Below are 27,940 nucleotides of genomic sequence, written 5' to 3' on the forward strand. Positions count from 1 at the left end.
AGGGTTACTAAGTCTTGGGCCACAAATGTGACTCCTGAAATCAACAGAGGGGTGTCACTGGCATACGGTATGACCCAAGTGTATGTGGTGGCAGCACTGGGACATGGGAATGCGCAGTGTTTCATAGGCATTCCTATGTAAATGCGGCTGTGGCGTAGTGTGCGGGGGGCGGGCAGCTGAGGTCACATGACATCAGCCCCCCATCATGTCTTCAGACCAGAGCACGCGAATATAGGTCAGCCTCCACTGACTTATATTTGCGAGCCCAGGAGAAATTGATGGTCGCGACCTTTGAATGATTTCTCCAGCAGCGGTCACATAAAAGGGGATGCATTTTCATCACTGCCGCTGGTCAACCCTGAAATCATTCTTCCGCAAAAACACCAGATAAAAGTGCCCAAGAGGTTTGCTAATTTGTATCCCATGCCGGAGGAAAAAAAGAGACTGTGGGTCGATGCACCTGTGGCCAGGCTGTCAAAAGCCACGGTGTTACCTGTTCTGGGGGGTGCACATTTAAAGACCCCGTTAATAAAAGGGTTGCCTTAAAGCCACCGTTGAAGGGGTAGGGTTTACTCTACGCCCGGTTATTACGTCGGCCTGGGTCTCTAAGGCCGTGATGGTGCGGGCCAATGCACTGTGTGCTCAGCTTCAGCCTGATACGGAGGCGTTTTCCTTGGTGGAAAAGCTAGTGTGCGACTGACTATGTGTGTGAAGCCGGTGAAGAGGGAGTCAAAATGGTGTCTAAGGTGTCGGCCATTTCTGTTACCGCTAGGAGAGCTGTCTGACTCAAAGCCTGGGAGGCAGATCGTGAGTCCAAAAAGTCACTGGAAGCACTAGATTTTAAAGGATAGTTCTTGGTTGGTACAGAGCTGGAGGCCTTGATAAAACAGGCCATGAGGGGAAAGAGTACTTTCCTGCCTACTACAGCAGCAAAGCATAGGACCTCTAGGTTTGGGGCTTTGCGCCCTTCCTTTCGTTCCTCCTTTCGGGGGAAGCGTCTAACAGAGGGCAACCCGGTAGGGGCAGATTTCCTTCTGGCTTAGGAAGATCATCCAGATCCTGTTTTGGTGCCTTAGCGAAGAAACAGTCTTCCAAAGGGAAGGAAAAATCCTCAGCATGACAGGGATGAGGCTCCCCCTTCTGGGACCAGAGTGGGGGGTTGACTCCTGCAGTTTTGACCTGGGCCCGGTCCACTCAGGATCCTTGATGACAGACGTGATCTCACAGGGTTACAGGATCAATTTCAAAGTCGTTTATCCCTACACCCTTACCTCGGAAAGCACGCATGAAACAGGCCCTTATGGGGGCGGTGGCTTCTCTTATTCAGAAGGGGGTAGTAGTTGCAGTACCACCAGGGGAACGGAAGAAGGGATTCTATTCCATTCTGTTCTTGGTGCCAAAGCCGGACGGGTCTTTCAGGCCTGTTGTAAATTTAAAATCCCTGGACAAGCATCTGTGGGTAGATCAATTCAGGATGAGTCCTTAAGGTCGGTGCTGCTAAGCATGGGCACAGGAGAATTTTTGGCATCCATAGATATTCAGGATGTATATATACACATGCCTATTTGGAGAGGACATCAGTCTATTCTTTGCTTCACGGTAGGTTCTCAGCAGCTGCAGTTTCAGGCTCTTCCGTTTGGTCTGGCCACTGTGCCAAGGGTCTTCACGAAAGTGATGGCAGCGGCCCTCAGGTTGAAGGGAATCATGATCATTCCATACCTAGAGGACCTGCTGTTCGAGACAGAGTCGGAAGAGGCGTTGCAGGAACATCTGGTAATTGCAATGCAGTTTCTCCAGGAACATGGTGGATATTGAATTTCAAGAAGTTTCAGTTGGGCCTGACCCAAAGATTGCAATTCTTAGGGGTGGTTTTGGATACTCGCCTACATCGGGTGTTTTTACCGGAGGCCCAGGACATACGACTCTTGGTCATATCGCTTCTCCATTCCCCAAACCCATCAGTCTGAAGGTGCCTGAAGCTGTTGGGCAAAATGGTGGCCACGCTCAAAACACTGCAATATGCGAGGTTTCAGTCGAGGATGTTCCAATTGAACATTCCCGCCAGTTGGTTAGGGGATCTGAAGATTATGAAACAGGAAAAGCTTGTCCTGATTTAGGAAACAAATCCTTAGCCTGGTATATAGGTACATATCTATATATCTATATATGTACAAAAAGAAACACAGGAGGAGCGCTCCATAGTGTAAAACCAATGTGATTTAATAGATATAAAATATCCACGGTACAGTCAATCACTGATGTTAATATAACAAGCCAGGCAAGCCTCCTACCACTATCCGGGGCAATTGCAGCACGACACGGAACCTCACCGAACACTCTGTGAGGGAAGCGGTGTACCGTCAGGCTGGACAGGATCAGATGCGGCAGGGGAATCCCAACAGACACGGAGCTCGCCGTCACCAAGGCCCACCCTAACGCGTTTCGTAATCCACTTTGTGTATATATATATAGAGAGAGAGAGATTATATATATATCATATATATCAGTTGCCCCTGTGGCCGACACTATGTCGGCAAGACAATTCGCACTTTCAAAGAAAGAGCTGCCGCACATAGATCGGCCATTAAACAAGCCCTGTTGTCAGGCAGCAGTGACCAGCCCGTGGCAAGGCACTTTGTTGCCGCACGCCATTCCTTGTCCTCTTTGAGACATAGAATCATTGAACAGATCCCCGCACTTAAACGAGGAGGTGACAGAGGGTTAATGTTGAGCAGAGCTGAGAGCCGATGGATTCACCGGCTAGATACCCTTTCACCCAAGGGGTTAAATGAACATGCAGGATTGTCAGTGTTTTTGTAATCCCTGATTGGTTTAGCTATTCATCTTATGCAACTGTATGTTTATTTGCCTTTGTTGGGCATTTAATAGTGTCCTTTTTATCTAAAAGTGCATTGTGTGTTACATTGTACCTGTTTTGTGCCTTATTTAAGTATAAAGTTTGTTGCACTGCAGAGTGCTCCAATCTTGTCCAGAGGTCACTTTTACTGGCTGACCTCCCTGGGTATCAGTGTTTTTTAACTTGTTTATATTTTTTCACTTTTACACTTTCTTTTGCATAGCATGCATCCTATTGGCTCATATTGAGCCCTTACATTTGTATTATCCACGGTTTTAACATGTTTGTTATTTATTCCAGGCTATTGTAATGTGTGGGCAGTCCTGGTTTGCCCTTTTCGGCTTCACCGTTCGTCCATCTTGGATGACGTCATTTTGCGACTCCGGGCGGGACGCTCGGTGCGCCGGCGGGGGCTCCAGGACGGCATAAAAAGGTATGTGTTTGTTTGTATCACTTGTTAATCTCTGCACCTTGATAAAGGGACCACCAGGTCTCGAAACGTTGGACACTTATCCAGCTGCTTCCGTGTCATTTTTTGAGAGTGCCGCCGTCCACCAGTATCCTGCATAGCGCCTATCTCCTATAGGCTATCTACACGGAGGGCACCTGCTTGCCAACTTGCTGAAGGGGAGTGCCGCTTGATGAAAAAGTTTGTATATATATATATATATATATATATATATATATATATATATATATATATATATATATATATATATATATATATATATATATATATATATATAATGGAAAGAGAAAAGGGGGACAGGGGGGCGCCCAATAGTGCAATATCTTTTTATTTAAAAAAGCAAATTTTTAAAACACACAGGATGTCACTTCTAGTGTGCAGTACTCGTACCGAGTGTTACGTCTGGAGTGGGCTGGTTACCACTAGATTTCAAACAATTAATTCCACTGGCAAGATCAGCATGCTCTACTGTCACCGCTACAGAGTGGTTGTAACTCACGGGACCTCTGCAAGGCAGGACGGAGGTAGTTGCCGGCGTCTCCGGCTGCTGCAGGATGGCGTTCGTTTGGCCGGTATCGTATGCTGGCTGTCGGGGGCTGTCGAGTACTGCACACTAGAAGTGACATCCTGTGTGTTTTAAAAAATTGCTTTTTTAAATAAAAAGATATTGCACTTTTGGGCGCCCCCCTGTCCCCCTTTTCTCTTTCCAGAATCCACTAGGAGTCTTAGGATAGGACCCTTTAACAGTGGGGAGCAGCGGTCCTAGACTAAAAAGGACAAGTGCCACAGTAATTTCTATTGCTACCTGGAGAGCTTTATAGCCCTGAGAAGGACTAATCGACAGCAGGTGTCAGCGCTCCAGTGCCCCAAAAAAATTGTTTGATATATATATATATATAATGTGTGAATTTGTCAAATCAGATGTATAAATTGCTAAGCAAACATTGTTTATTCATCATACTGACCTGTAATTTTACACTGTGGAGGAAATACACATACATTTTTATTTGAATATTTTGAACCTCTCACAGAGCTGTCGGCACACATAGGGTTGGAGCGATACTTGCGTGCATTTTGTGTCTACTTCACCTCACCCCGTGCTTATTTTGCCTTGCGATGCGCGCTCCCATGTCATCCATATTGCAAGGCTAAATTGTATGTGCAGGCAGGTATTATTGTACTACATCAGGCCTAGTTCATATCGCACCCTGTGTAGGGAATCGCATGTGATCTGTACATTACATATTTATATTACATAGTGTAGTCTAGTCCAAATCTTATGTAGTTCAAATAGCATAGCACACATTGTATAGCTCAAATCTCACCGTGTGTGGGCACCATTACTTTTACCATAGATGTTACATGTATACTGTGTGGTGTTTAAAGTAATTATTATATTTATTCCAGGACAACGGAGCGGTGAGGATGAGACACGTCACTGATTCCCCGAGGATGGACAAGGACCAGAGTCACATGACTGAGAGGATACTAAATCTCAGCCTGGAGATCATCTACCTGCTGACTGGGGAGGTAAGTGGATCTGGGAGTGTCACTGTGACATCACTTATATCTATAGTAATAATACAGGGACGTGACTGGGGAGGTGAGGGGATCTGGGAGCATCACTGTGACATCACTTATATCTATAGTAATATTACAGGGATGTGACTGGGGAAGTGAGGGGATCTGGCAGTGTCACTGTGACATCACTTATATCTATAGTAATAATACAGGGATGTGACAGGGGAGGTGAGGGGACCTGGGAGCATCACAGTTACATCACTTATATCTATAGTAATAATACAGGGACGTGACTGGTGAGGTGAGGGGATCTGGGAGCGTCACTGTGACATCACTTATATCTATAGTAATAATACAGGGACGTGACTGGGGAGGTGAGGGGATCTGGGAGCATCACAGTTACATCACTTATATCTATAGTAATAATACAGGGACGTGACTGGGGAGGTGAGGGGATCTGGGAGTGTCACTGTGACATCACTCATATCTATAGTAATAATACAGGGACGTGACTGGGGAGGTGAGGGGATCCGGAAGTGTCACTTTGACATCACCTATATCTATAGTAATAATACAGGGACGTGACTGGGGAGGTGAGGGGATCTGGGACTGTCACAGTGACATCACTTATATCTATAGTAATAATACAGGGACGTGACTGGGGAGGTGAGGGGATCTGGGAGCGTCACTATGACATCACTTATATCTATAGTAATAATACAGGGATGTGACTGGGGAGGTGAGGGGATCTGGGAGCGTCACTGTGACATCACTTATATCTATAGTAATAATACAGGGACGTGACTGGGGAGGTGAGGGGATCTGGGAGTGTCACTGTGACATCACCTATATCTATAGTAATAATACAGGGATGTGACTGGGGAGGTGAGGGGATCTGGGAGCGTCACTGTGACATCACTTATATCTATAGTAATAATACAGGGATGTGACTGGGGAGGTGAGGGGATCTGGGAGCGTCACTGTGACATCACTTATATCTATAGTAATAATACAGGGACGTGACTGGGGAGGTGAGGGGATCTGGGAGTGTCACTGTGACATCACTTATATCTATAGTAATAATACAGGGATGTGACTGGGGAGGTGAGGGGACCTGGGAGCATCACAGTTACATCACTTATATCTATAGTAATAATACAGGGATGTGACTGGTGAGGTGAGGGGGATCTGGGAGCGTCACTGTGACATCACTTCTATCTATAGTAATAATACAGGGACGTGACTGGGGAGGTGAGGGGATCTGGGAGTGTCACTGTGACATCACTTATACCTATAGTAATAATACAGGGACGTGACTGGGGAGGTGAGGGGATCTGGGAGCATCACTGTGACATCACTTCTATCTATAGTAATAATACAGGGACATGACTGGGGAGGTGAGGGGATCTGGGAGTGTCACTGTGACATCACTTATATCTATAGTAATAATACAGGGACGTGACTGGGGAGGTGAGGGGATCTGGGAGTGTCACTGTGACATCACTTATACCTATAGTAATAATACAGGGACGTGACTGGGGAGGTGAGGGGATCTGGGAGTGTCACTGTGACATCACTTATATCTATAGTAATAATACAGGGACGTGACTGGGGAGGTGAGGGGATCTGGGAGCGTCACTGTGACATCACTTATATCTATAGTAATAATACAGGGATGTGACTGGGGAGGTGAGGGGATCTGGGAGTGTCACTGTGACATCACTTATACCTATAGTAATAATACAGGGACGTGACTGGGGAGGTGAGGGGATCTGGGAGCATCACTGTGACATCAGTGGCCAGTATAATCATTATACCACATAGTGCACTCATATTCCCCACAGTGCCCCCACTATGGCAGACTGGGGAAGGATTCGCTGCGCACCTGCTCTCTGTTATCCTGTGTCACTTCCCTGTTAATCCTGCTTTGTACATAGACATGACTGGGGAGGTGAGGAGATCTGAGCGTGTCAGTGATATCACTATATATATATATAAATACTACAGTGACCTGATTGGTGGATCTTGGGAGTGTCACAGTGACATCACTTACAGTAATAATAGAGGATCTGGGAGTGTATGCAGTGATAGTGTATTTTTCCAATACACAGGGTTACATAGTAGTAAAGAAGATATCCGGTGAGCACAAAAAACACAGTAGCTGTCCCTGTGTGTCAGGAGGAATGAGCAGGACCCAGAGCCCTATAACGGTGCCTCCACCTCACTCACTGATACATTGGAGAGACAGGGAGCAGAAGATCCTGGAACTCACCAACAAGATCATCCAGCTGCTGACCGGAGAGGTGACTGCTGGGAATGGGGCATTATACAGTAACACCGGGGGATGTGACCGGAGATGAGACTGCTGGGAATGATACATTATACAGTAACACCGGGGGATGTGACCGGAGAGGTGACTGCTGGGAATGGGGCGTTATACAGTAACACCGGGGGATATGACCGGAGAGGTGACTGCTGGGAATGGGACATTATACAGTAACACCGGGGGATGTGACTTGAGAGATGACTGCTGGAAATGGGACATTATACAGTAACACCGGGGGATGTGACTGGAGAGGTGACTGTTGGGAATGGGACATTATACAGTAACACCGGGGGAGATGTGAACGGAGAGGTGACTGCTGGGAATGGGGCATTATACAGTAACACCGGGGGATGTGACCGGAGAGGTGACTGCTGGGAATAGGACATTATACAGTAACACCGGGGATGTGACCGGAGAGGTGACTGCTGGGAATGAGACATTATACAGTAATACCGGGGGATGTGACCGGAGAGGTGACTGCTAGGAATGGGGCATTATACAGTAACACGTGGATGTGACCGGAGAGGTGACTGCTGGGAATGGGACATTATACAGTAACACCGGGGGATGTGACCGGAGAGGTGACTGCTGGGAATGGGGCATTACACAGTAATAAAGGGGATGTGTCTGGGTGATGACTGTATCCACTGTGTGTATCAGGTTCCTATAAGGTGTCAGGATGTCACTGTCTATCTCTCCATGGAGGAGTGGGAGTATATAGAGGAACACAAGGATCTGTACAAGGATGTGATGATGGAGAATCACCGGCCCCTCACATCACTGGGTAAGAGGAGACTTCATTTATTGTACACTTATCATCTGCTAATCACACGTATTCAGTGTCCTCAGTCACTGCGTGTCTCCTACAGATGGGCCCAGTAACAGAGATACCCCAGAGAGATGTCCCCGTCCTCTGTATTCCCAGGATAATCACATATATACCATGTCCTCAGTCACTGCGTGTCTCCTACAGATGGGCCCAGTAACAGAGATACCCCAGAGAGATGTCCCCATCCTCTGTATTCCCAGGATAATCACATATATACCATGTCCTCAGTCACTGCGTGTCTCCTACAGATGGGCCCAGTAACAGAGATACCCCAGAGAGATGTCCCCGTCCTCTGTATTCCCAGGATAATCACATATATACCATGTCCTCAGTCACTGTGTGTCTCCTACAAATGGGCCCAGTAACAGAGATATCCCAGAGAGATGTCCCCGTCCTCTGTATTCCCAGGATAATCACATATATACCATGTCCTCAGTCACTGTATGTCTCCTACAGATGGTCCAGTAACAGAGATACCCCAGAGAGATGTCCCCGTCCTCTGTATTCCCAGGATAATCACATATATACATGTCCTCAGTCACTGCGTGTCTCCTACAGATGGGCCCAGAAACAAAGATACCCCAGAGAGATGTCCCCGTCCTCTGTATTCCCAGGATAATCACATATATACAATGTACTCAGTCACTGCGTGTCTCCTACAGATGGGGCCAGTAACAGAGATACCCCAGAGAGATGTCCCCGTCCTCTGTCCTTAGTCGCTGCGTGTCTCCTACAGATGGGCCCAGTAAAAGAGATACCCCAGAGAGATGTCCCCGTCCTCTGTCCTTAGTCGCTGTGTGTCTCCTACAGATGGGCCCAGTAAAAGAGATACCCCAGAGAGATGTCCCCGTCCTCCGTATTCCCAGGATAATCACATGTATACCGTGTCCTCTGTCACTGCGTGTCTCCTACAGATGGGCCCAGTAACAGAGATTCCCCAGAGAGATGTCCCCGTCCTCTGTATTCCCAGGATAATCACATATATACCATGTCCTCAGTCACTGCGTGTCTCCTACAGATGGGCCCAGTAACAGAGATACCCCAGAGAGATGTCCCCGTCCTCTGTATTCCCAGGATAATCACATATATACCATGTCCTCAGTCACTGTATGTCTCCTACAGATGGTCCAGTAACAGAGATACCCCAGAGAGATGTCCCCGTCCTCTGTATTCCCAGGATAATCACATATATACATGTCCTCAGTCACTGCGTGTCTCCTACAGATGGGCCCAGAAACAAAGATACCCCAGAGAGATGTCCCCGTCCTCTGTATTCCCAGGATAATCACATATATACAATGTACTCAGTCACTGCGTGTCTCCTACAGATGGGGCCAGTAACAGAGATACCCCAGAGAGATGTCCCCGTCCTCTGTCCTTAGTCGCTGCGTGTCTCCTACAGATGGGCCCAGTAAAAGAGATACCCCAGAGAGATGTCCCCGTCCTCTGTCCTTAGTCGCTGTGTGTCTCCTACAGATGGGCCCAGTAAAAGAGATACCCCAGAGAGATGTCCCCGTCCTCCGTATTCCCAGGATAATCACATGTATACCGTGTCCTCTGTCACTGCGTGTCTCCTACAGATGGGCCCAGTAACAGAGATTCCCCAGAGAGATGTCCCCGTCCTCTGTATTCCCAGGATAATCACATATATACCATGTCCTCAGTCACTGCGTGTCTCCTACAGATGGGACCAGGTAACAGTGATACCCCAGAGAGATGTCCCCGTCCTCTGTATTCCCAGGATAATCACATATATACCATGTCCTCAGTCACTGTGTGTCTCCTACAGATGGGCCCAGTAACAGAGATACCCCAGAGAGATGTCCCCGTCCTCTGTATTCCCAGCACAGTACAGAGGAGACTCACAGGACCCCACAGGAGGATCAGGTAGGTGGGATTTAGGGTCTCATTAATATACCAAAGGGACTGTCACTTTATGAATTGCTGCAAGGGTGTGTGTGTTATACACTGATATTCTACTGTGTAATCTCCATAACATCAGACATTGCTAATGGTATTTTTTAGATAAATTGTGGATATTTGTCTGGTATTAAGGTAGAAGATACAGAAGGAGAAGACACATATATGAGGGGTGATCAGCAGTGTAAGGAGGAGGAAATCCCTACAGATACCAGCACAGGTGAGGAATAATCACTTATTACATATTTTCATTGTTCTGCCAATACAGCTTTCTCTTATCCTACACCCTCCTCTGTCAGTACAGGAAAATGCATCTGCCCAGTGGGGGAGTCAGGAGCCATCATCCCCTATTATACTCCTGCTCTCCCCTCACATCATGTCACTGTGTGTTACCAGCCCAGAGATCTGACCAGTCTCCTCCCCACACTCTCTGGTGTATCTCATACATCAGGAGCCATCAGCCCCTATTATACTCCTGCTCTCCCCCTCACATCATGTCACTGTGTGTTACCAGAGATCTGACCAGTCTCCTCCCCGCACTCTCTGGTGTATCTCATACATCAGGAGCCATCAGCCCCAATTATACTCCTGCTCTCCCCTCACATCATATCACTGTGTGTTACCAGCCCAGAGATCTGACCAGTCTCCTCCCCACACTCTCTGGTGTATCTCATACATCAGGTGCCATCAGCCCCTGTTATACTCCTGCTCTCCCCTCACATCATGTCACTGTGTTACCAGATATCTGACCAGTCTCCTCCCCACACTCTGGTGTATCTCATACATCAGGAGCCATCAGCCCCTATTATACTCCTGCTCTCCCCCTCACATCATGTCACTGTGTGTTACCAGCCCAGAGATCTGACCAGTCTCCTCCCCGCACTCTCTGGTGTATCTCATACATCAGGAGCCATCAGCCCCTATTATACTCCTGCTCTCCCCCTCACATCATGTCACTGTGTGTTACCAGAGATCTGACCAGTCTCCTCCCCGCACTCTCTGGTGTATCTCATACATCAGGAGCCATCAGCCCCAATTATACTCCTGCTCTCCCCTCACATCATGTCACTGTGTGTTACCAGCCCAGAGATCTGACCAGTCTCCTCCCCACACTCTCTGGTGTATCTCATACATCAGGAGCCATCAGCCCCTATTATACTCCTGCTCTCCCCCTCACATCATGTCACTGTGTGTTACCAGCCCAGAGATCTGACCAGTGTCCTCCCCACACTCTCTGGTGTATCTCATACATCAGGTGCCATCAGCCGCTATTATACTCCTGCTCTCCCCCTCACATCATGTCACTGTGTGTTACTAGAGATCTGACCAGTCTCCTCCCCGCACTCTCTGGTGTATCTCATACATCAGGAGCCATCAGCCCCAATTATACTCCTGCTCTCCCCCTCACATCATGTCACTGTGTGTTACCAGCCCAGATATCTGACCAGTCTCCTCCCCACACTCTCTGGTGTATCTCATACATCAGGTGCCATTAGCCCCTATTATACTCCTGCTCTCCGCTCACATCATATCACTGTGTGTTACCAGCCCAGAGATCTGACCAGTCTCCTCCCCACACTCTCTGGTGTATCTCATACATCAGGTGCCATCAGCCCCTATTATACTCCTGCTCTCCGCTCACATCATATCACTGTGTGTTACCAGCCCAGAGATCTGACCAGTCTCCTCCCCACACTCTCTGGTGTATCTCATACATCAGGTGCCATCAGCCCCTATTATACTCCTGCTCTCCGCTCACATCATATTACTGTGTGTTACCAGCCCAGAGATCTGACCAGTCTCCTCCCCACACTCTCTGGTGTATCTCATACATCAGGTGCCATCAGCCCCTATTATACTCCTGCTCTCCGCTCACATCATATCACTGTGTGTTACCAGCCCAGAGATCTGACCAGTCTCCTCCCCACACTCTCTGGTGTATCTCATACATCAGGTGCCATCAGTCCCTATTATACTCCTGCTCTCCCCCTCACATCATGTCACTGTGTGTTACCAGAGATCTGACCAGTCTCCTCCCCACACTCTCTGGTGAATCTCATACATCAGGAGCCATCAGCCCCTATTATACTCCTGCTCTCCCCTCACATCATGTCACAGTGTGTTACCAGCCCAGAGATCTGACCAGTCTCCTCCCCACACTCTCTGGTGTATCTCATACATCAGGAGCCATCAGCCCCTATTATACTCCTGCTCTCCCCTCACATCATGTCACTGTGTGTTACCAGCCCAGAGATCTGACCAGTGTCCTCCCCACACTCTCTGGTGTATCTCATACATCAGGTGCCATCAGCCGCTATTATACTCCTGCTCTCCCCCTCACATCATGTCACTGTGTGTTACCAGAGATCTGACCAGTCTCCTCCCCGCACTCTCTGGTGTATCTCATACATCAGGAGCCATCAGCCCCAATTATACTCCTGCTCTCCGCTCACATCATATTACTGTGTGTTACCAGCCCAGAGATCTGACCAGTCTCCTCCCCACACTCTCTGGTGTATCTCATACATCAGGTGCCATCAGCCCCTATTATACTCCTGCTCTCCGCTCACATCATATCACTGTGTGTTACCAGCCCAGAGATCTGACCAGTCTCCTCCCCACACTCTCTGGTGTATCTCATACATCAGGTGCCATCAGTCCCTATTATACTCCTGCTCTCCCCCTCACATCATGTCACTGTGTGTTACCAGAGATCTGACCAGTCTCCTCCCCACACTCTCTGGTGAATCTCATACATCAGGAGCCATCAGCCCCTATTATACTCCTGCTCTCCCCTCACATCATGTCACAGTGTGTTACCAGCCCAGAGATCTGACCAGTCTCCTCCCCACACTCTCTGGTGTATCTCATACATCAGGAGCCATCAGCCTCTATTATACTCCTGCTCTCCCCCTCACATCATGTCACTGTGTGTTACCAGCACAGAGATCTGACCAGTCTCCTCCCCACACTGTCTGGTGTATCCCATACATCAGGAGCCATCAGCCCCTATTATACTCCTGCTCTCCCCCTCACATCATGTAACTGTGTGTTACCAGCCCAGAGATCTGACCAGTCTCCTCCCCACACTCTCTGGTGTATCTCATACATCAGGTGCCATCAGCCCTTATTGTACTCCTGCTCTCCCCCTCACATCATGTAACTGTGTTACCAGCCCAGAGATCTGACCAGTCTCCTCCCCACACTCTCTGGTGTATCTCATACATCAGGTGCCATCAGCCCCTATTATACTCCTGCTCTCCGCTCACATCATATTACTGTGTGTTACCAGCCCAGAGATCTGACCAATCTCCTCCCCACACTCTCTGGTGTATCTCATACATCAGGTGCCATCAGCCCCTATTATACTCCTGCTCTCCGCTCACATCATATCACTGTGTGTTACCAGCCCAGAGATCTGACCAGTCTCCTCCCCACACTCTCTGGTGTATCTCATACATCAGGTGCCATCAGTCCCTATTATACTCCTGCTCTCCCCTCACATCATGTCACTGTGTGTTACCAGAGATCTGACCAGTCTCCTCCCCACACTCTCTGGTGAATCTCATACATCAGGAGCCATCAGCCCCTATTATACTCCTGCTCTCCCCTCACATCATGTCACTGTGTGTTACCAGCCCAGAGATCTGACCAGTCTCCTCCCCACACTCTCTGGTGTATCTCATACATCAGGAGCCATCACCCTCTATTATACTCCTGCTCTCCCCCTCACATCATGTCACTGTGTGTTACCAGCACAGAGATCTGACCAGTCTCCTCCCCACACTGTCTGGTGTATCCCATACATCAGGAGCCATTAGCCCCTATTATACTCCTGCTCTCCCCTCACATCATGTCACTGTGTGTTACCAGAGATCTGACCAGTCTCCTCCCCACACTCTCTGGTGTATCTCATACATCAGGCACAGAGATCTGACCAGTCTCCTCCCCACACTGTCTGGTGTATCCCATACATCAGGAGCCATTAGCCCCTATTATACTCCTGCTCTCCCCTCACATCATGTCACTGTGTGTTACCAGAGATCTGACCAGTCTCCTCCCCACACTCTCTGGTGTATCTCATACATCAGGAGCCATCACCCTCTATTATACTCCTGCTCTCCCCCTCACATCATGTCACTGTGTGTTACCAGCCCAGAGATCTGACCAGTCTCCTCCCCACACTCTCTGGTGTATCTCATACATCAAAAGCCATCAGCCCCTATTATACTCCTGCTCTCCCCATCACATCATGTCACAGTGTGTTACCAGCCCAGAGATCTGACCAGTCTCCTCCCCACACTCTCTGGTGTATCTCATACATCTGGAGCCATCAGACCCTATTATACTCCTGCTCTCCCCCTCACATCATGTCACTGTGTGTTACCAGCCCAGAGATCTGACCAGTCTCCTCCCCACACTCTCTGGTGTATCTCATACATCAGGTGCCATCAGCCCTTATTGTACTCCTGCTCTCCCCCTCACATCATGTAACTGTGTTACCAGCCCAGAGATCTGACCAGTCTCCTCCCCACACTCTCTGGTGTATCTCATACATCAGTAGCCATCAGCCCCTATTATACTCCCCCCCCCCCCCCCCCACCCCACCCCGTTGCAGCACCATCAGGATGTGGCCACCAGAGCATAAGGGAATGACCCAGCGCATGCACTGTCGCGCTAGGATACTTACGCAGCAGCGTCTCTCTCTTCATGTGTGTCCTCCCGTCTCCTACTCCTACTGCTGCCATCTTGAACTTTAGGGGTTCTCCTACTTCCAGAGTCTCTGGTCATTTATCTAAGGCATTATAGTAACGGACAGACCTGAGCAGCAGCAACACGCTCACTGTGCATCCTCTCTAGTGTCCATGTCCACGTTATCTCTTGTTGGACTTTATATTATTCTGATAAAAAGATAAAATATGTAAAGGCCATCCAGTCATATATCATTTTATTGGCTGTTGCGCTGCTCTTTTATTGTTTCGTTGCGCTGCTCTTTTATTGTTTCGTTGCGCTGCTCTTTTATTGTTTCGCATATCCGTTATTGCAATAAAGCTCTGTCCCTGCGATGGGTCTTCGCAGCTCCATCGGGTATTTTTCAAGAAAAATACACTAATACTGTAGTGAGCATGTGCTGCTGCCACGGACACCCCCTCCCTGTTGCTATGACATCCGCCATGCACCCGGGGATCGGCTCTCGCAAAGCTGTCTGTCTTCGGGACTTCCCTCTCCTGTAAACCCCGGTGCTGTAAAGTGACCTGCCGCTTTGCAGCATCGTTTTACTGCACCAGGGGTCACAGCGCAGCAGGAGGCCCGTTACACTTGCAGCAATCCCCGGATTCTAAGGAAGGGAGTATGGTTTATGTTTTAGGTGTTTTTACACTGTGATCAGCCTGTGTGACATCGGACACGCACAGCTGATCACCTTGGCCTCATCCCCACACAGCTCTCTCTGCCTAGGAACAGAGGGGTGTAATGAGATTTATGTCTTACCTGGTAAATCTCTTTCTTCGAGGACATCAGGGGCCACAGCGTTACAGTGGGTAGTAAGGAGATCACCAGCACCCTAGAGGTTAAACTTGAACTGCCTCCCAGGCAGCCGGGCTCCTCCCCTCCTCTACCCCGCCTCCAGGCCAGGAAGCTCAGGTTTTTTTTAACAAGCCATGGCAGGAGACAAGATAGAAGGAAGAGAAGCACCACACAGGGACACATTCTGAATATGTTAGTACCCTCAACAGAGGGATAATATAACATAATCATAACTTAACCGTAACGGAAGTAAAGCAGGCGCAGCAGGGAGGGATCCCTGTGGCCCCTGATGTCCTCGAAGAAAGAGATTTACCAGGTAAGACATAAATCTCATTTTCTCCTTCGGGAGACATCAGGGGCCACAGCGTTACAGTGGGACGTCCTAAAGCAGCCACCTATGGGTGGGGACGCGCCTGTGCCGCAGCCAACACACTCTGGCCGAAGGCCGAGTCCTGGGAGGCAAATGTGTCAAAAGCGTAAAAACGCAAGACAGTAATGGCGGACGACCAAGTCGCCACCCTGCAAATTTGCTCAACTTTAGCACCGCCTCTTACAGCCCAGGACACCTCCACAGACCTAACAGAATGTGCCCGAATCCCCGCCGGAACCGGGAGGTGTCCAAATATGCCTGCCAGAGCGACTCCAGCGGGCAGTAGTTTGCGTAGAGGTGGGCCACCCTCTCATCCGAACACCATATAGTACAAAGAGAGAGAGAGAGAGTCTGACTAGTGCAACAGCCTAGAACGGTGCACATAGATGCGCCCCGGCCGGACAACGTCCAAGGAGGACCAAGCCGTAGTAACAACAGACTGTCTAAATGCCGGAACAATAATGTCCTGGTTGACCTGAAAGCCGGACACCACCTAAGGTAGGTGAGGAGGGACGGTAGAAAAAAAACCGCCCGGTTATAACCAAGAACAAAGAACTTACAGGTCAGAGCTGACAGGTCAGAGACTCCCCTGGCCAAAGCTATCGCCAACAAGGAAACAATCTTCCAGGCGAGTCAACACAGGTCCATCAACCGCAAGGGCACAAAAGGTGGGCCCTGAAGAAGTCAGGATTAGAGAGATCCCAGGGGGCAACTGGGGTAACTAAGGGAGGCTAGATATGCAAGACACCCTGCAGGAATGTACAGACATCCGTCGACAGGGCCACCCGTCGACAGAACAAGATGTGCAAGGCTGAAATCCGAACCTTTAAAGATGATCAACGCAACCCAGCCTCCAGACCCTTCTGCAAGAAGGACAGAACCCTAGCCAGGTAGTAAGTCCCGGAATCTGAAGCGTAGAGTTCGCAGCAGGAAAAGTAAGCGATGGTACACCCCCATCTAGGAAGGTTTCCTCGCCCTGAGCATGGTGGAGTGAAACCCACTGGGTCTTACCCGGGAGGTCTCAACAGCCACCTCGTCAAAGCCAAGTGCCTCAAAGCCGAAAGAGAGAGGCGGACCATGAGAGCATGCCTGTGCCCAGGGGTAAGCGAATAGGAGGGGCTACTGACTGCAGACCCGAAAACCAGATCCGTCTGGGCCAAGGTGGAGCAACCAGAATCAATGTGCCACCCTCCGGCTTCAGCTTGCGAGACATTCGCAAAAGGAGGAAAGCGGTGGAAAGGCGCCATCAGTGTGGATGGCCACGGAGTGGACAGGGCGTCTACCAGGCAAGTCCCCCCCCCCCTCCGGGTCGCAAGACCAGGACCCGCACAGTGGTGGTTTGAGGGTATGGCGAGAGGCCGTCAAGGCCACCTCGGTTGGGTCCCACCGTTGTACCAGCATCTGAAACATCACTCTAAGGAGGGTCAAGTCGTCGGCATCACGGGTCTGACGGCCGAGGAAGACCGCCACCCAATTCTGGACTACCAGGATAAAAATTTCTGAAAAAGCAGGGATCATCTCTGAAAGATGCCGGATACTTCCGTCATAGTGGGCTGACAACTAGTGCCACCCTGGTGGTTAACATATGCCACCCTTGTCGCAATGTCCGACTGGACTTGCACCGGCCAACCCCTAAGTTAGGGTTCCGCCAAGCGGACTGCACGGAAGATAGTCTTTAGTACGAGGACTATGATGGAGGGCTGGGCCACTAGAGTGGTCCAGATACCCTGGTACGACCTTTGAGAAGTGACCACCCCCCCAAACACGGGAGGCTAGCATGCATGGCTAGGAGTGTCTACTAGTGGATCCAGTAGCGAGGTCCCGTCCAGAAGCCCCGAGGAAAGGGGGGCCCTGCTGGCGACCAGGCGAACTTCTGGGCATGGATATTGTGGGAGGAAACTGGAGTACCAGGAGTAAACCCATGCAAGTCTGGGGAGAATATACAAACTCCACACAGTTAGGGCCATGGTGGGAATCGAACCCATGACCTCAGCGCAGTGAAGCAGTAATGTTAACCACTACACTATCCGTGCTGCTCCTTGGACAGTATTGTAGAGGGTTGGCATGGAACTGAGCCTATTCTGCCAATGCGAAGGCCGATCCACCAACCCCAGGGACCCCCACGCAGGCATGCACAGACACCTGCCAGGGGGACAAGAGATGCCTGATCCTGGACTGTAGAGCCAGATGGCAATCCCCCAGAAGGGATATCCTCTGCCGAATGGTATCTAAACCGGCCCCCATATCTGGCACTGGCCCAAATAAAAGGAACCCTCAAAAGGGACTTTGAGTTCAGGCCTTCCAAGAGCACAGACCGGTATGTGTGTGCAGCTATGGCCGAAGGTGACCCTCTGGAGGCGATTGGTGTAATTTCTAGAGCCGTCACCCCCAGGTAAAGTGTCACCTGATGCTCAATAGAAGGCAGCAGGGTTTCCTCCGACACCCCTTATGCAGCGTCTGCTGTGAGAGAAGTTGCTCATGCAACTAAGGCCTTAGCCACCCAAGCAGATGCCTGGGGCAGGAGTGCGTCCACTTTAGGGACAGTCTCCCAGGGGACTATGTCCTCCTGTGGAAGGGGGTAAAAGGAAGGGAAACCGCCGATGGCAAGCTAAACTTCCTGTTAGGAATCTCCCAACTGATGACCTTAGTCGAGTTCACTGATTTATGGAATAAACCCAGAATACACCTAGGGAGATACCCAAAGGTGTAGGCGGCTCAGCGGGGTCGTTTAAGGTAAGGACCTATTTGACAGCTGAGACCAAGGTCGGCACCTCAAGACGAGGTGGGGGGGATTCACCTTATAACAGCCCCCCATCTTCCATACCGTCGTCGGCGGTCCCCTCTAGACAATGCTAATCCCAGGTGTCCTCCTCTCTGTGTCTGCTGACGGAGGAGTCTGGATGATGGGGGTATCTGCGTCTACCTGCGGGTACAGAGCGTTTCCACTGTGCGGGGAGCTACACCTGCCAAGGATGGGGACTGCATTTCTGGGGACCTTGTCCGGAGGCAGATAAGCACTCACCCAAGGGATGATGCCGATCCAAGGCTGCTACTAGCTGCACCGGCAACGGAGTAAAGAACGTGGCCCAAGCAGGCTCCTGTTTTCTAGAGGAGGCTGTACCTGTGGGCAATGTAGCAGCCTGCGCATAAGCCGTCCTGTACTAGTCATGGGGGCATAGGCCAGCATTACAGGATGTACAAGACATCAGCGCCGGAGCCCCAGAGTCACTGGGACTGGTACCCCTGGAAGACGTTGCAGTATTATAGTACTGTGAACCGGCTGCTAAAGCACAGGTAAGACAATATACTACAATTATACCAGGCATACAATGGCATAAAAATAGGCAGGTAGCCTATACGGTACCATTACACAGTATGCTCCTGACCAGCAGAGATAGTGTTCAAGCCATACACCGTAAGCTGGTACTACGTATACCTTGCGGTGGCGTAGACATTTAGCCCATATGTACGGCTAACACAGCATACTTCTGTTTTATAATTTGCATTGTGGGAAGAAACCGGCGTGCCCGGAGTAACCCCACTAAAACACGGAGAGAACGTACAAACTCCGCACAGTTAGGGTCATAGTGGGAACTGAACCCACGACCCGAGCTGTGAAGAAGTAATGCCAACCATCACCCCATCCGTGCTGCCCCCACAGTACGCAGTAAGCTAGTACTAGGCACATACAGCAATCATTGGCAGGCAGCCTTTCTGACAGGCAGTGATAGTGTTACACAGTGCACAGCCAGCCTGTGATATACATACAATGCAGTGATATAGACAGTGCAGTGATATACATACAATAGACAGCTGCAGTGATATAGACCGGCAGTCTATATGGTACAGACAATGCAGTATGCATCTGAGCCAGCTTGTAATAGACATACAAAGCAGTGATATAGACATACAGTGCAGTTATATATACAGGTGCAGTGGATATACTGGCAGTCTATATGGTACAGACAACGCAGTCTGCATCTGACAGCCAGCTTGTATCTGACAGGCAGATAAACTCTGCACAGTCTGGGTCATGTTGGGAATCGAACCCATGACCTCTGCACTGTGATGCAGCAATGCCAACCATTACACCATCCGCTCTGTCCTTTATGCTTCCGACAGGCAGTGATGGTGTTAATTCACAGGATACAATGTTGCACTTGGCTCTGCTGTGCCCAGAGTTTGAACTCTGTCTGCTCTGTAACCTGACTCCTGGAGGAGATTATTACAGGGGAGCCCAGGCAGTGAAGGAGTGGAACCCCAGACTGGATTGATAAGCTCTCTGAGTCCCTCCACACATGTTAAGTCAGCATGACCTAACCAGCAATACATGGCCATATAGTACAGTGTAACACAGATTAAACTGACAGGCAGCTAAACTGTTAACAAACAATGCAGCATACAAGGGCAATGCAATTAATGGCACAAGGCTCCTTTCAGAGCACAGTACTGTACCGTGTCCCGAAGGAGGGGTACAGGGGGGACATGCCCAAATGACCTGGCAGTGAAGGAGTGGAACTCCGGGTGGCTATGAGCTCCCCCGTGTCCCTCCTCACATGTCGCAGGCAGGCAGGAAGGGATCTCAGTGGCGGGAACTCTCTGTGTGTTAAACACAGTTCCCTGCCTACTGTCCCCGGGTGGAGAGGCTGATGTGGGGGGAGCCTTCTCCCCCTGCTGACAAATGGCCCCCAGGGAGGTGTCCACATGCGGCGCCGGTAAAAATGGCGGGGATCCGGCGCTACCGGGCGGCCCCGCATACCTGGCGCCGCTGCCCACAAACTGTTTCCCTGGTGGTCCAGCGGGAGCGGGTGGCGGACCAGCCGTCCGCTTGTCAGCGCAGTTGGCGGTCCCCCATGCCGAACTGCTGCAGCCGCAATGCCCCGCAAGCGCAATCGCGCGCGCTCCCAGCGGGGAGCGCGTTACCTTTTGTCAGGTCCCCGGCGTCCGGTGGCGGCTGTGGCTCCCCCGTGCCTGGGGGCCGCTGCAGGTCCCCACCCTCGAGTGGCGATGCAGCTCCGGACCCGGGTGATGGAGCAGCAGCGCAGGTGTCTGTGCAGACCCCCAGTGCTGCTGCTCTGTCACTGACAGCAGTCAGTGTAAAAGAAAAATGAAAAATAAAATATAAAAATCAAGCTAAATAGCAGCCCCTCTATTAGGTGCATCTGGCTCCTGCCAGCACCCGAAAAAAACGGAGCTTCCTGGCCTGGAGGCGGGGTAGAGGAGGGGAGGAGCCCGGCTGCCTGGGAGGCAGTTCAAGTTTAACCTCTAGGGTGCTGGTGCTCTCCCATCTCCTTACTACCCACTGTAATGCTGTGGCCCCTGATGTCTCCCGAAGGAGAAAATATAAATATATATATATAAGCAGGAGAAGGGTAAGAAAAAGAAGGGCAAAGCATGTCACTGCAGCAATACTTAGATGAAACCAAGATGAAGTTTATTCGCCTCGACGGGCCGTTTCGGGGCTCAACCCCTTCCTCAAGAGACTTTCAAACATGTACAATCATCACAGCAGTGTTTGTCATTTAAATACCTCCACCATTGCCGCCAATCCGCCCCAGCCACGCTAGACACACCCCCTTACCGCCCATCAGCCGGCTCTGGCACACAGCAGCAGCGTCACCGCCTCTCACACGCTGACCCGCTGTCATGGTAATCATGGTAACCAGCTGACCTGTGGACGGATCGGGCAGCGTGTTCTCCATACATCCTGCCCAATCCATAGTGACTGGTGTCACAACTGGGCGGGAGCAATTACATGCGCCGGCCAATTCAGCTGTAGATCACCGCTGGCTCCTGCAGCGGGTGTATGGGAGGTCAGGAGATATCCTCACACACAGCACCATGCACCATCTAGCTTTAGGTATGTTGTCTATACAACGTCGTTCACAGACCTATCACTGTCTGACGGACCAGCGATATATCGGCCAGTGTGTGCGCAGCATTAGACATGTTCAGTTTAAGTGCTAAAACATCCATGAACATTTCCTTCTCAATGTAAACAATTCTGTCTGTTGTCATTCATCTGTTTCCTGTAGATGGGCGCACAAGCAGGAATACCTCGGAGGGAGATCTCATTGTGTCTCCAGATTATATACTAGAAGATAAGAACATCAGACAAGATTCTCCAGAAGAAAAACCCATTATCCCCAATACACACCCAACATGTCACAGTGCAGAGATTTCATCTGTTCCCTCTAGCCATGAGGAACCTTCTCCTGATCATTCAGACCTTACTACACACAGTACAGACCATAAAGATGATACAATATCATCCAGTTCTGAGTTTGGTGAGAGTTCTATACATCAGTCAGATTCTGTTTTACATCAGATACATCACACAGGGGAGAAACCGTTTCCATGCTCTGAATATGGGAAAGGTTTTAAACATAGTTTAAGTCTTATGACACATCAAAGGACACACACAGGTGAAAAACCATTTTCATGCTATGAATGCGGGAAATGTTTTACACGGAAATCAGTTCTTGTTAGACATAAGATAAGTCACACAGGTGAGAAATTATTTCCATGCCCTGAGTGTGGGAAATGTTTTAGAACAAATTCAGATCTTGTTACACATCTGAGCGTTCACACAGGTGAGAAACCATTTCCATGCTCTGAATGTGGGAAATGTTTTAAACATAAATCCAGTCTTGTTACACATGAGAGAGTTCACACAGGTGAGAAGCCATTTTCATGCTCTGAATGTGGGAAATGCTTTACATTTAAATCAAATCTTGTTACACATAAGAAAAGTCACACAGGTGAAAAATTATTTCCATGCCCTGAGTGTGGGAAATGTTTTAGAACAAATTCAGATCTTGTTGCACATCTGAGAGTTCACACAGGTGAGAAACCATTTCCATGCTCTGAATGTGGGAAATGTTTTAAACATAAATCCAGTCTTGTTACACATGAGAGAGTTCACACAGGTGAGAAACCATTTTCATGCTCTGAATGTGGGAAATGCTTTACATTTAAATCAAATCTTGTTACACATAAGAAAAGTCACACAGGTGAAAAACCATTTTCATGCTCTGAATGTGGGAAATGCTTTACATTGAAAGCAAATCTTGTTATACATCAGAGATATCACACAGGTGAGAAACCATTTTCATGCTCCGAGTGTGTTAAATGTTTTATCAAAAAAGACAGTCTAGTTAAACATGAGAGACTTCACACAGGTGAGAAACCGTATTCATGCTTTGAATGTGGGAAATGTTTTCCAGAGAAATCATCTCTTGTTACACATCAGAGAAGTCACACAGGGGAGAAACCGTATTCATGCTCTGAATGTGGGAAATGTTTTGTAAATAAATCCAATCTTGTTACACATGCGAGAAGTCACACAGGTGAGAAACCATTTTCATGTTCTGAATGTGGGAAATGTTTTAGAAGGAAATCACATCTTGTTACACATGCGAGAAGTCACACAGGGGAGAAACCATTTTCATGTTCTGAATGTGGGAAATGGTTTAGACATAAATCAACTGTTCGTAGACACCAGAAAACTCACACACAAAAAATATTATTTCAATGAGCAGATCTACATGAAACTGAAGCATCGATACTAAATTCCTCTGTCATCCATCATATGTGGATTACTAGATAGGCCATGTCTAGATAGCCAGTCAATAAGTCTACACCAATGGTCGACATCGGAAAGTTTAGCAGGGTCAAAATATCAACCTAAAAAGGTCGACATGAGGTTTGCTAATTTTTTATTGTCTGTGTTGACCGGGACTCCCAATTAGTGTAAAGCGTAACCTCTTGGTTCCCTCTCCACCCTTGGTGCAAGTTACACACATGTAATGCCGGCGGCCACATCTGATTGGCTGAATGCATCTGTCATTTATGCTGATGTTCCAGTTCTATTGCTGCTGTGATGTATTGCCATGGTTACAGTGACATGAGCGATCAGTGTGCAATAAGACTCCATGTCTCCTAGTCTGACTGTATATGGGAAAGCAGCTGGTGTATGTATTACTGAGTCATTATATAACCGCATTGTTGTACCTGTGCTTTATGTATAACAGCCTCTCTGCAATATATATGTAATAAATACACTGTGTGACCCTGTACTGTAATGTGTGTGGTGTATACTGATATTTGGGCCATCACTATGACTCTGCATCTCTTGTCATACCCCGGGCACCTATGTAGGAGGTGCATGTGCTGGGATTGCCGAGCCGGCCACGTTCCGTGGTACTCACAGCCCACGGGCCCAGCACCAAGCAGCTTTATGGATCCCATTTGGCATCCGGTACTTAGACACAACTCCCGGCCACCTCCACATGAGCCCCATAATGTGGGATCTGTTACTCTGTCACTGGGGTCAGAGCTGGAAGATAATGTGTTCCCACAGGGCAGGTGTCTGATGCTATGTGGCAGGATCTGTACAGATATAACATGAGACACATAGTAGCTGTATACCTGGTGTCCTCTTATGGTGTTACATATAAACACATCATTAATGAGCAGCGTTTGGTGATCACAGAAAAAGGTAACAAAGAGGTTGTGCTGAACTAGTAGCAGCGTCCAGTCATAATTATTATTGTGTCTGCCAGTGGCTCTCACACTCAGTCCTCAGGACCCCAAACCATTCATTTCCAGGTCATCCAGCAGGTGCACAGGTGCACGCATTACTCACTGACACATTTTCCAGGTCACCCAGCAGGTGCACAGGTGTACTCATTACTCACTGACACATGTCCCAGGTCACCCAGCAGGAGCACAGGTGTACTCATTACTCACTGACACATGTCCCAGGTCACACAGCAGGTGCACAGGTGTACTCATTACTCACTGACATTTCCCAGGTCACACAGCAGGTGCATTCATTACTCACTGACACATGTCCCAGGTCACCCAGCAGGTACACTCATTACTCACTGACACATATCCCAGGTCACCCAGTAGGTGCACTCATTACTCACTGACACATATCCCAGGTCACCCAGTAGGTGCACAGGTGTACTCATTACTCACTGACACATTTCCCAGGTCACCCAGTAGGTGCACAGGTGTACTCATTACTCACTGACACATGTCCCAGGTCACCCAGCAGGTGCACAGATGTACTCATTACTCACTGACACATGTCCCAGGTCACCCAGCAGGTGCACAGGTGTACTCATTACTCACTGACACATGTCCCAGGTCACCCAGCAGGTGCACAGGTGTACTCATTACTCACTGACACATGTCCCAGGTCACACAGCAGGTGCACTCATTACTCACTGACACATGTCCCAGGTCTCCCCAGCAGGTGCACAGGTGTACTCATTACTCACTGGCATTTCCAGGTCACACAGCAGGGGCACAGGTGTACTCATTACTCACTGGCATTTCCAGGTCACACAGCAGGGGCACAGGTGTACTCATTACTCACTGACACATGTCCCAGGTCACACAGCAGGGGCACAGGTGTACTCATTACTCACTGACATTTCCCAGGTCACACAGCAGGTGCATTCATTACTCACTGACACATGTCCCAGGTCACCCAGCAGGTACACTCATTACTCACTGACACATATCCCAGGTCACCCAGCAGGTGCACAGGTGCACTCATTACTCACTGACACATGTCCCAGGTCACCCAGCAGGTGTACTCATTACTCACTGACACATGTCCCAGGTCACACAGCAGGTGCACAGGTGTACTCATTACTCACTGACACATGTCCCAGGTCACACAGCAGGGGCACAGGTGTACTCATTACTCACTGACATTTCCCAGGTCACACAGCAGGTGCATTCATTACTCACTGACACATGTCCCAGGTCACACAGCAGGTGCACAGGTGTACTCATTACTCACTGACACATTTCCCAGGTCACACAGCAGGTGCACAGGTGTACTCATTACTCACTGACACATGTCCAAGGTCACCCAGCAGGTGCACAGGCGTACTCATTACTCACTGACACATGTCCCAGGTCACCCAGCAGGTGCACTCATTACTCACTGACACATGTCCCAGGTCACCCAGCAGGTGCACTCATTACTCACTGACATGTCCCAGGTCACCCAGCAGGTGCACAGGTGTACTCATTACTCACTGGCATTTCCAGGTCACACAGCAGGGGCACAGGTGTACTCATTACTCACTGGCATTTCCAGGTCACCCAGCAGGTGCACAGGTGTACTCATTACTCACTGGCATTTCCAGGTCACACAGCAGGGGCACAGGTGTACTCATTACTCACTGACACATATCCCAGGTCACCCAGCAGGTGCACAGGTGTACTCATTACACACTGACACGTCCCAGGTCACCCAGCAGGTGCACGGGTGCACTCATTACTCACTGACAAATATCCCAGGTCACCCAGCAGGTGCACTCAATGCATACTGACACATGTTAAAACATCAACAGGTAGAAATATTTAACTCTGAGGTGTCCTGAACAAATGCCCTCTTTGGGGTCCTTAGGGCCAGTTTGAGAACCTATGGTTTACGCCATGTTAAAGTCGAGTTGCACACACGCCATTTTAGGATAGTATGGCCGCCATTTTGGTTCGCAGAGTTGCGCAAATAAAGTATAAATACCCGAGTCTGTGTAACAAAGTGGATCATAAGCGCAGCCATACTATTACACATAAATTCATAATACCATACTTACACCAAATAAAATATAGTTAAATTAAAGGTTTAGAGCACTACACATAGTTTAATCAGCATTACATACTTCTGTCTGTATAATGTTTAGTATCGTTATGTTCCGTTTCTCATGCGCAGTACTCCGGTCATTGCGAAAACTTCGCAACTCATATGGTCCGATAATTACGGACAAAATCCATATTTCAAGGACTATTTCTGCTAAACTGTGTGAGACAAAGGAATCCAGTTATAACCGGTACTTGTTGCTGTTTACGACCCCCGACGACGATGCCAACACACAAAGGACACCAAAGTACACTCCCCCTGCACCAATCCAAACCAGGTGTAATACTTTGCCCCAATCACTGAGGACTGGACATTCAAACACTGGACCAATAGGAATGGCCTTTGACCTCCCCCTTTTGACCCTATAAAGATAGCGAACCCTGGGCTGGCTCGGTCACTTTGGCACTGCTGTTATCACCTCACCATTGACCCGGGCTATAGTTCTATTTGAATATAGCGAGCTCCGACCGGACTGCGCTGCGCTATTCCATGACGGTAACATTTGTATTCCTGTTCTGTGTAATGTGGCTGATTATAGTTGTATCTGTTTCTGTTCCTGTGTTAGTGTTTTAAAGTATGCTTATTTATTGTTAGATAATTGTATCACGTGTTATCCTGTATTTTCTTCTTTCTGTAATCCCCTTTTGTCCGCTAGGGACTAAATACACTATTTTGGAGAATCTATCTCCTCACTTGTTATATCATGGTCTCGTCTATTATTCGCATCTAGCGAAAACGTATATCACGGACAATGTCCTTAAAAGGTATTCGCAGATTAGAGACTAAGTACTGCGAAGGGATTTCCCATTACTGTTATTGATTCAGCGTGTACAATACACGGAAAAGGTACGCTACGCTGCGCTAAGTTTTGTTCGCACGTAGCTAGGAATAAAGGGTACGCAAGTTACGGAATAAGTACGTAAACTGCGCATTTCACTTATTGTTCTTTGGTTATATAAATATCAGCTTTAACAGCCATGTGCAGATAAGTGCTCACATAGGATCCTGCATAGTGACCAGTGATTTACACCCTTTTTCAACTCATGGCACACCAAACAAGATATTAAATTCACCAAGACACACAATCAGACCCCTACAGGGAAAATAACATTGGCCCCAATGGAAAAAAAGACAAACTCATTGATCCCCATATAAAAAAAACAATCACACCGGTCCTCACAAGTAACAAAAATAAAATACATTGGCCCTCAAATGAACACAAGAGTGAATAACAGCTAAACTTGTGGTGGTGGTGGTTGTAAACTGGTGTGGACATCTCTAAATCTGGGGGCACACTTGAGAACATCTCAAGGCACACTGGTGTGCCACAGCACAGTGGTTGAAAAACGCTGTACTAGAGCAATACATAGGGAGTGTGCGTATAACTGGGGAGAGTGTGACATAGGCAGCAGGGGGGTGACAATGAAAATAGAGACTTATTACATTACATCCT

General features: G+C 48.8%; 2 protein-coding genes across 2 annotated transcripts in view; one reads left to right on the top strand and one right to left on the bottom strand.

Moving 5' to 3' along the window:
• Nucleotides 1-27,940, top strand: part of LOC146009536 (uncharacterized) — a 783,885-nt gene that overhangs the window by 665,689 nt on the left and 90,256 nt on the right. Inside the window, 2 exon segments of the mRNA XM_083149979.1 lie at nt 21,854-23,246; nt 23,248-23,387. Coding sequence (XP_083006105.1) covers nt 21,854-23,246; nt 23,248-23,387 — 1,533 coding nt within the window.
• The window catches only part of LOC146010088 (uncharacterized), a 340,453-nt gene that overhangs the window by 25,162 nt on the left and 287,351 nt on the right, over nt 1-27,940 (bottom strand). The gene's annotated exons all lie outside the window — the stretch shown is intronic.

The sequence above is a fragment of the Crinia signifera genome, chromosome 6, assembly GCF_055691185.1.
Source record: "Crinia signifera chromosome 6, ASM5569118v1, whole genome shotgun sequence".
Classification (NCBI taxonomy): Eukaryota; Metazoa; Chordata; class Amphibia; order Anura; family Myobatrachidae; genus Crinia; species Crinia signifera.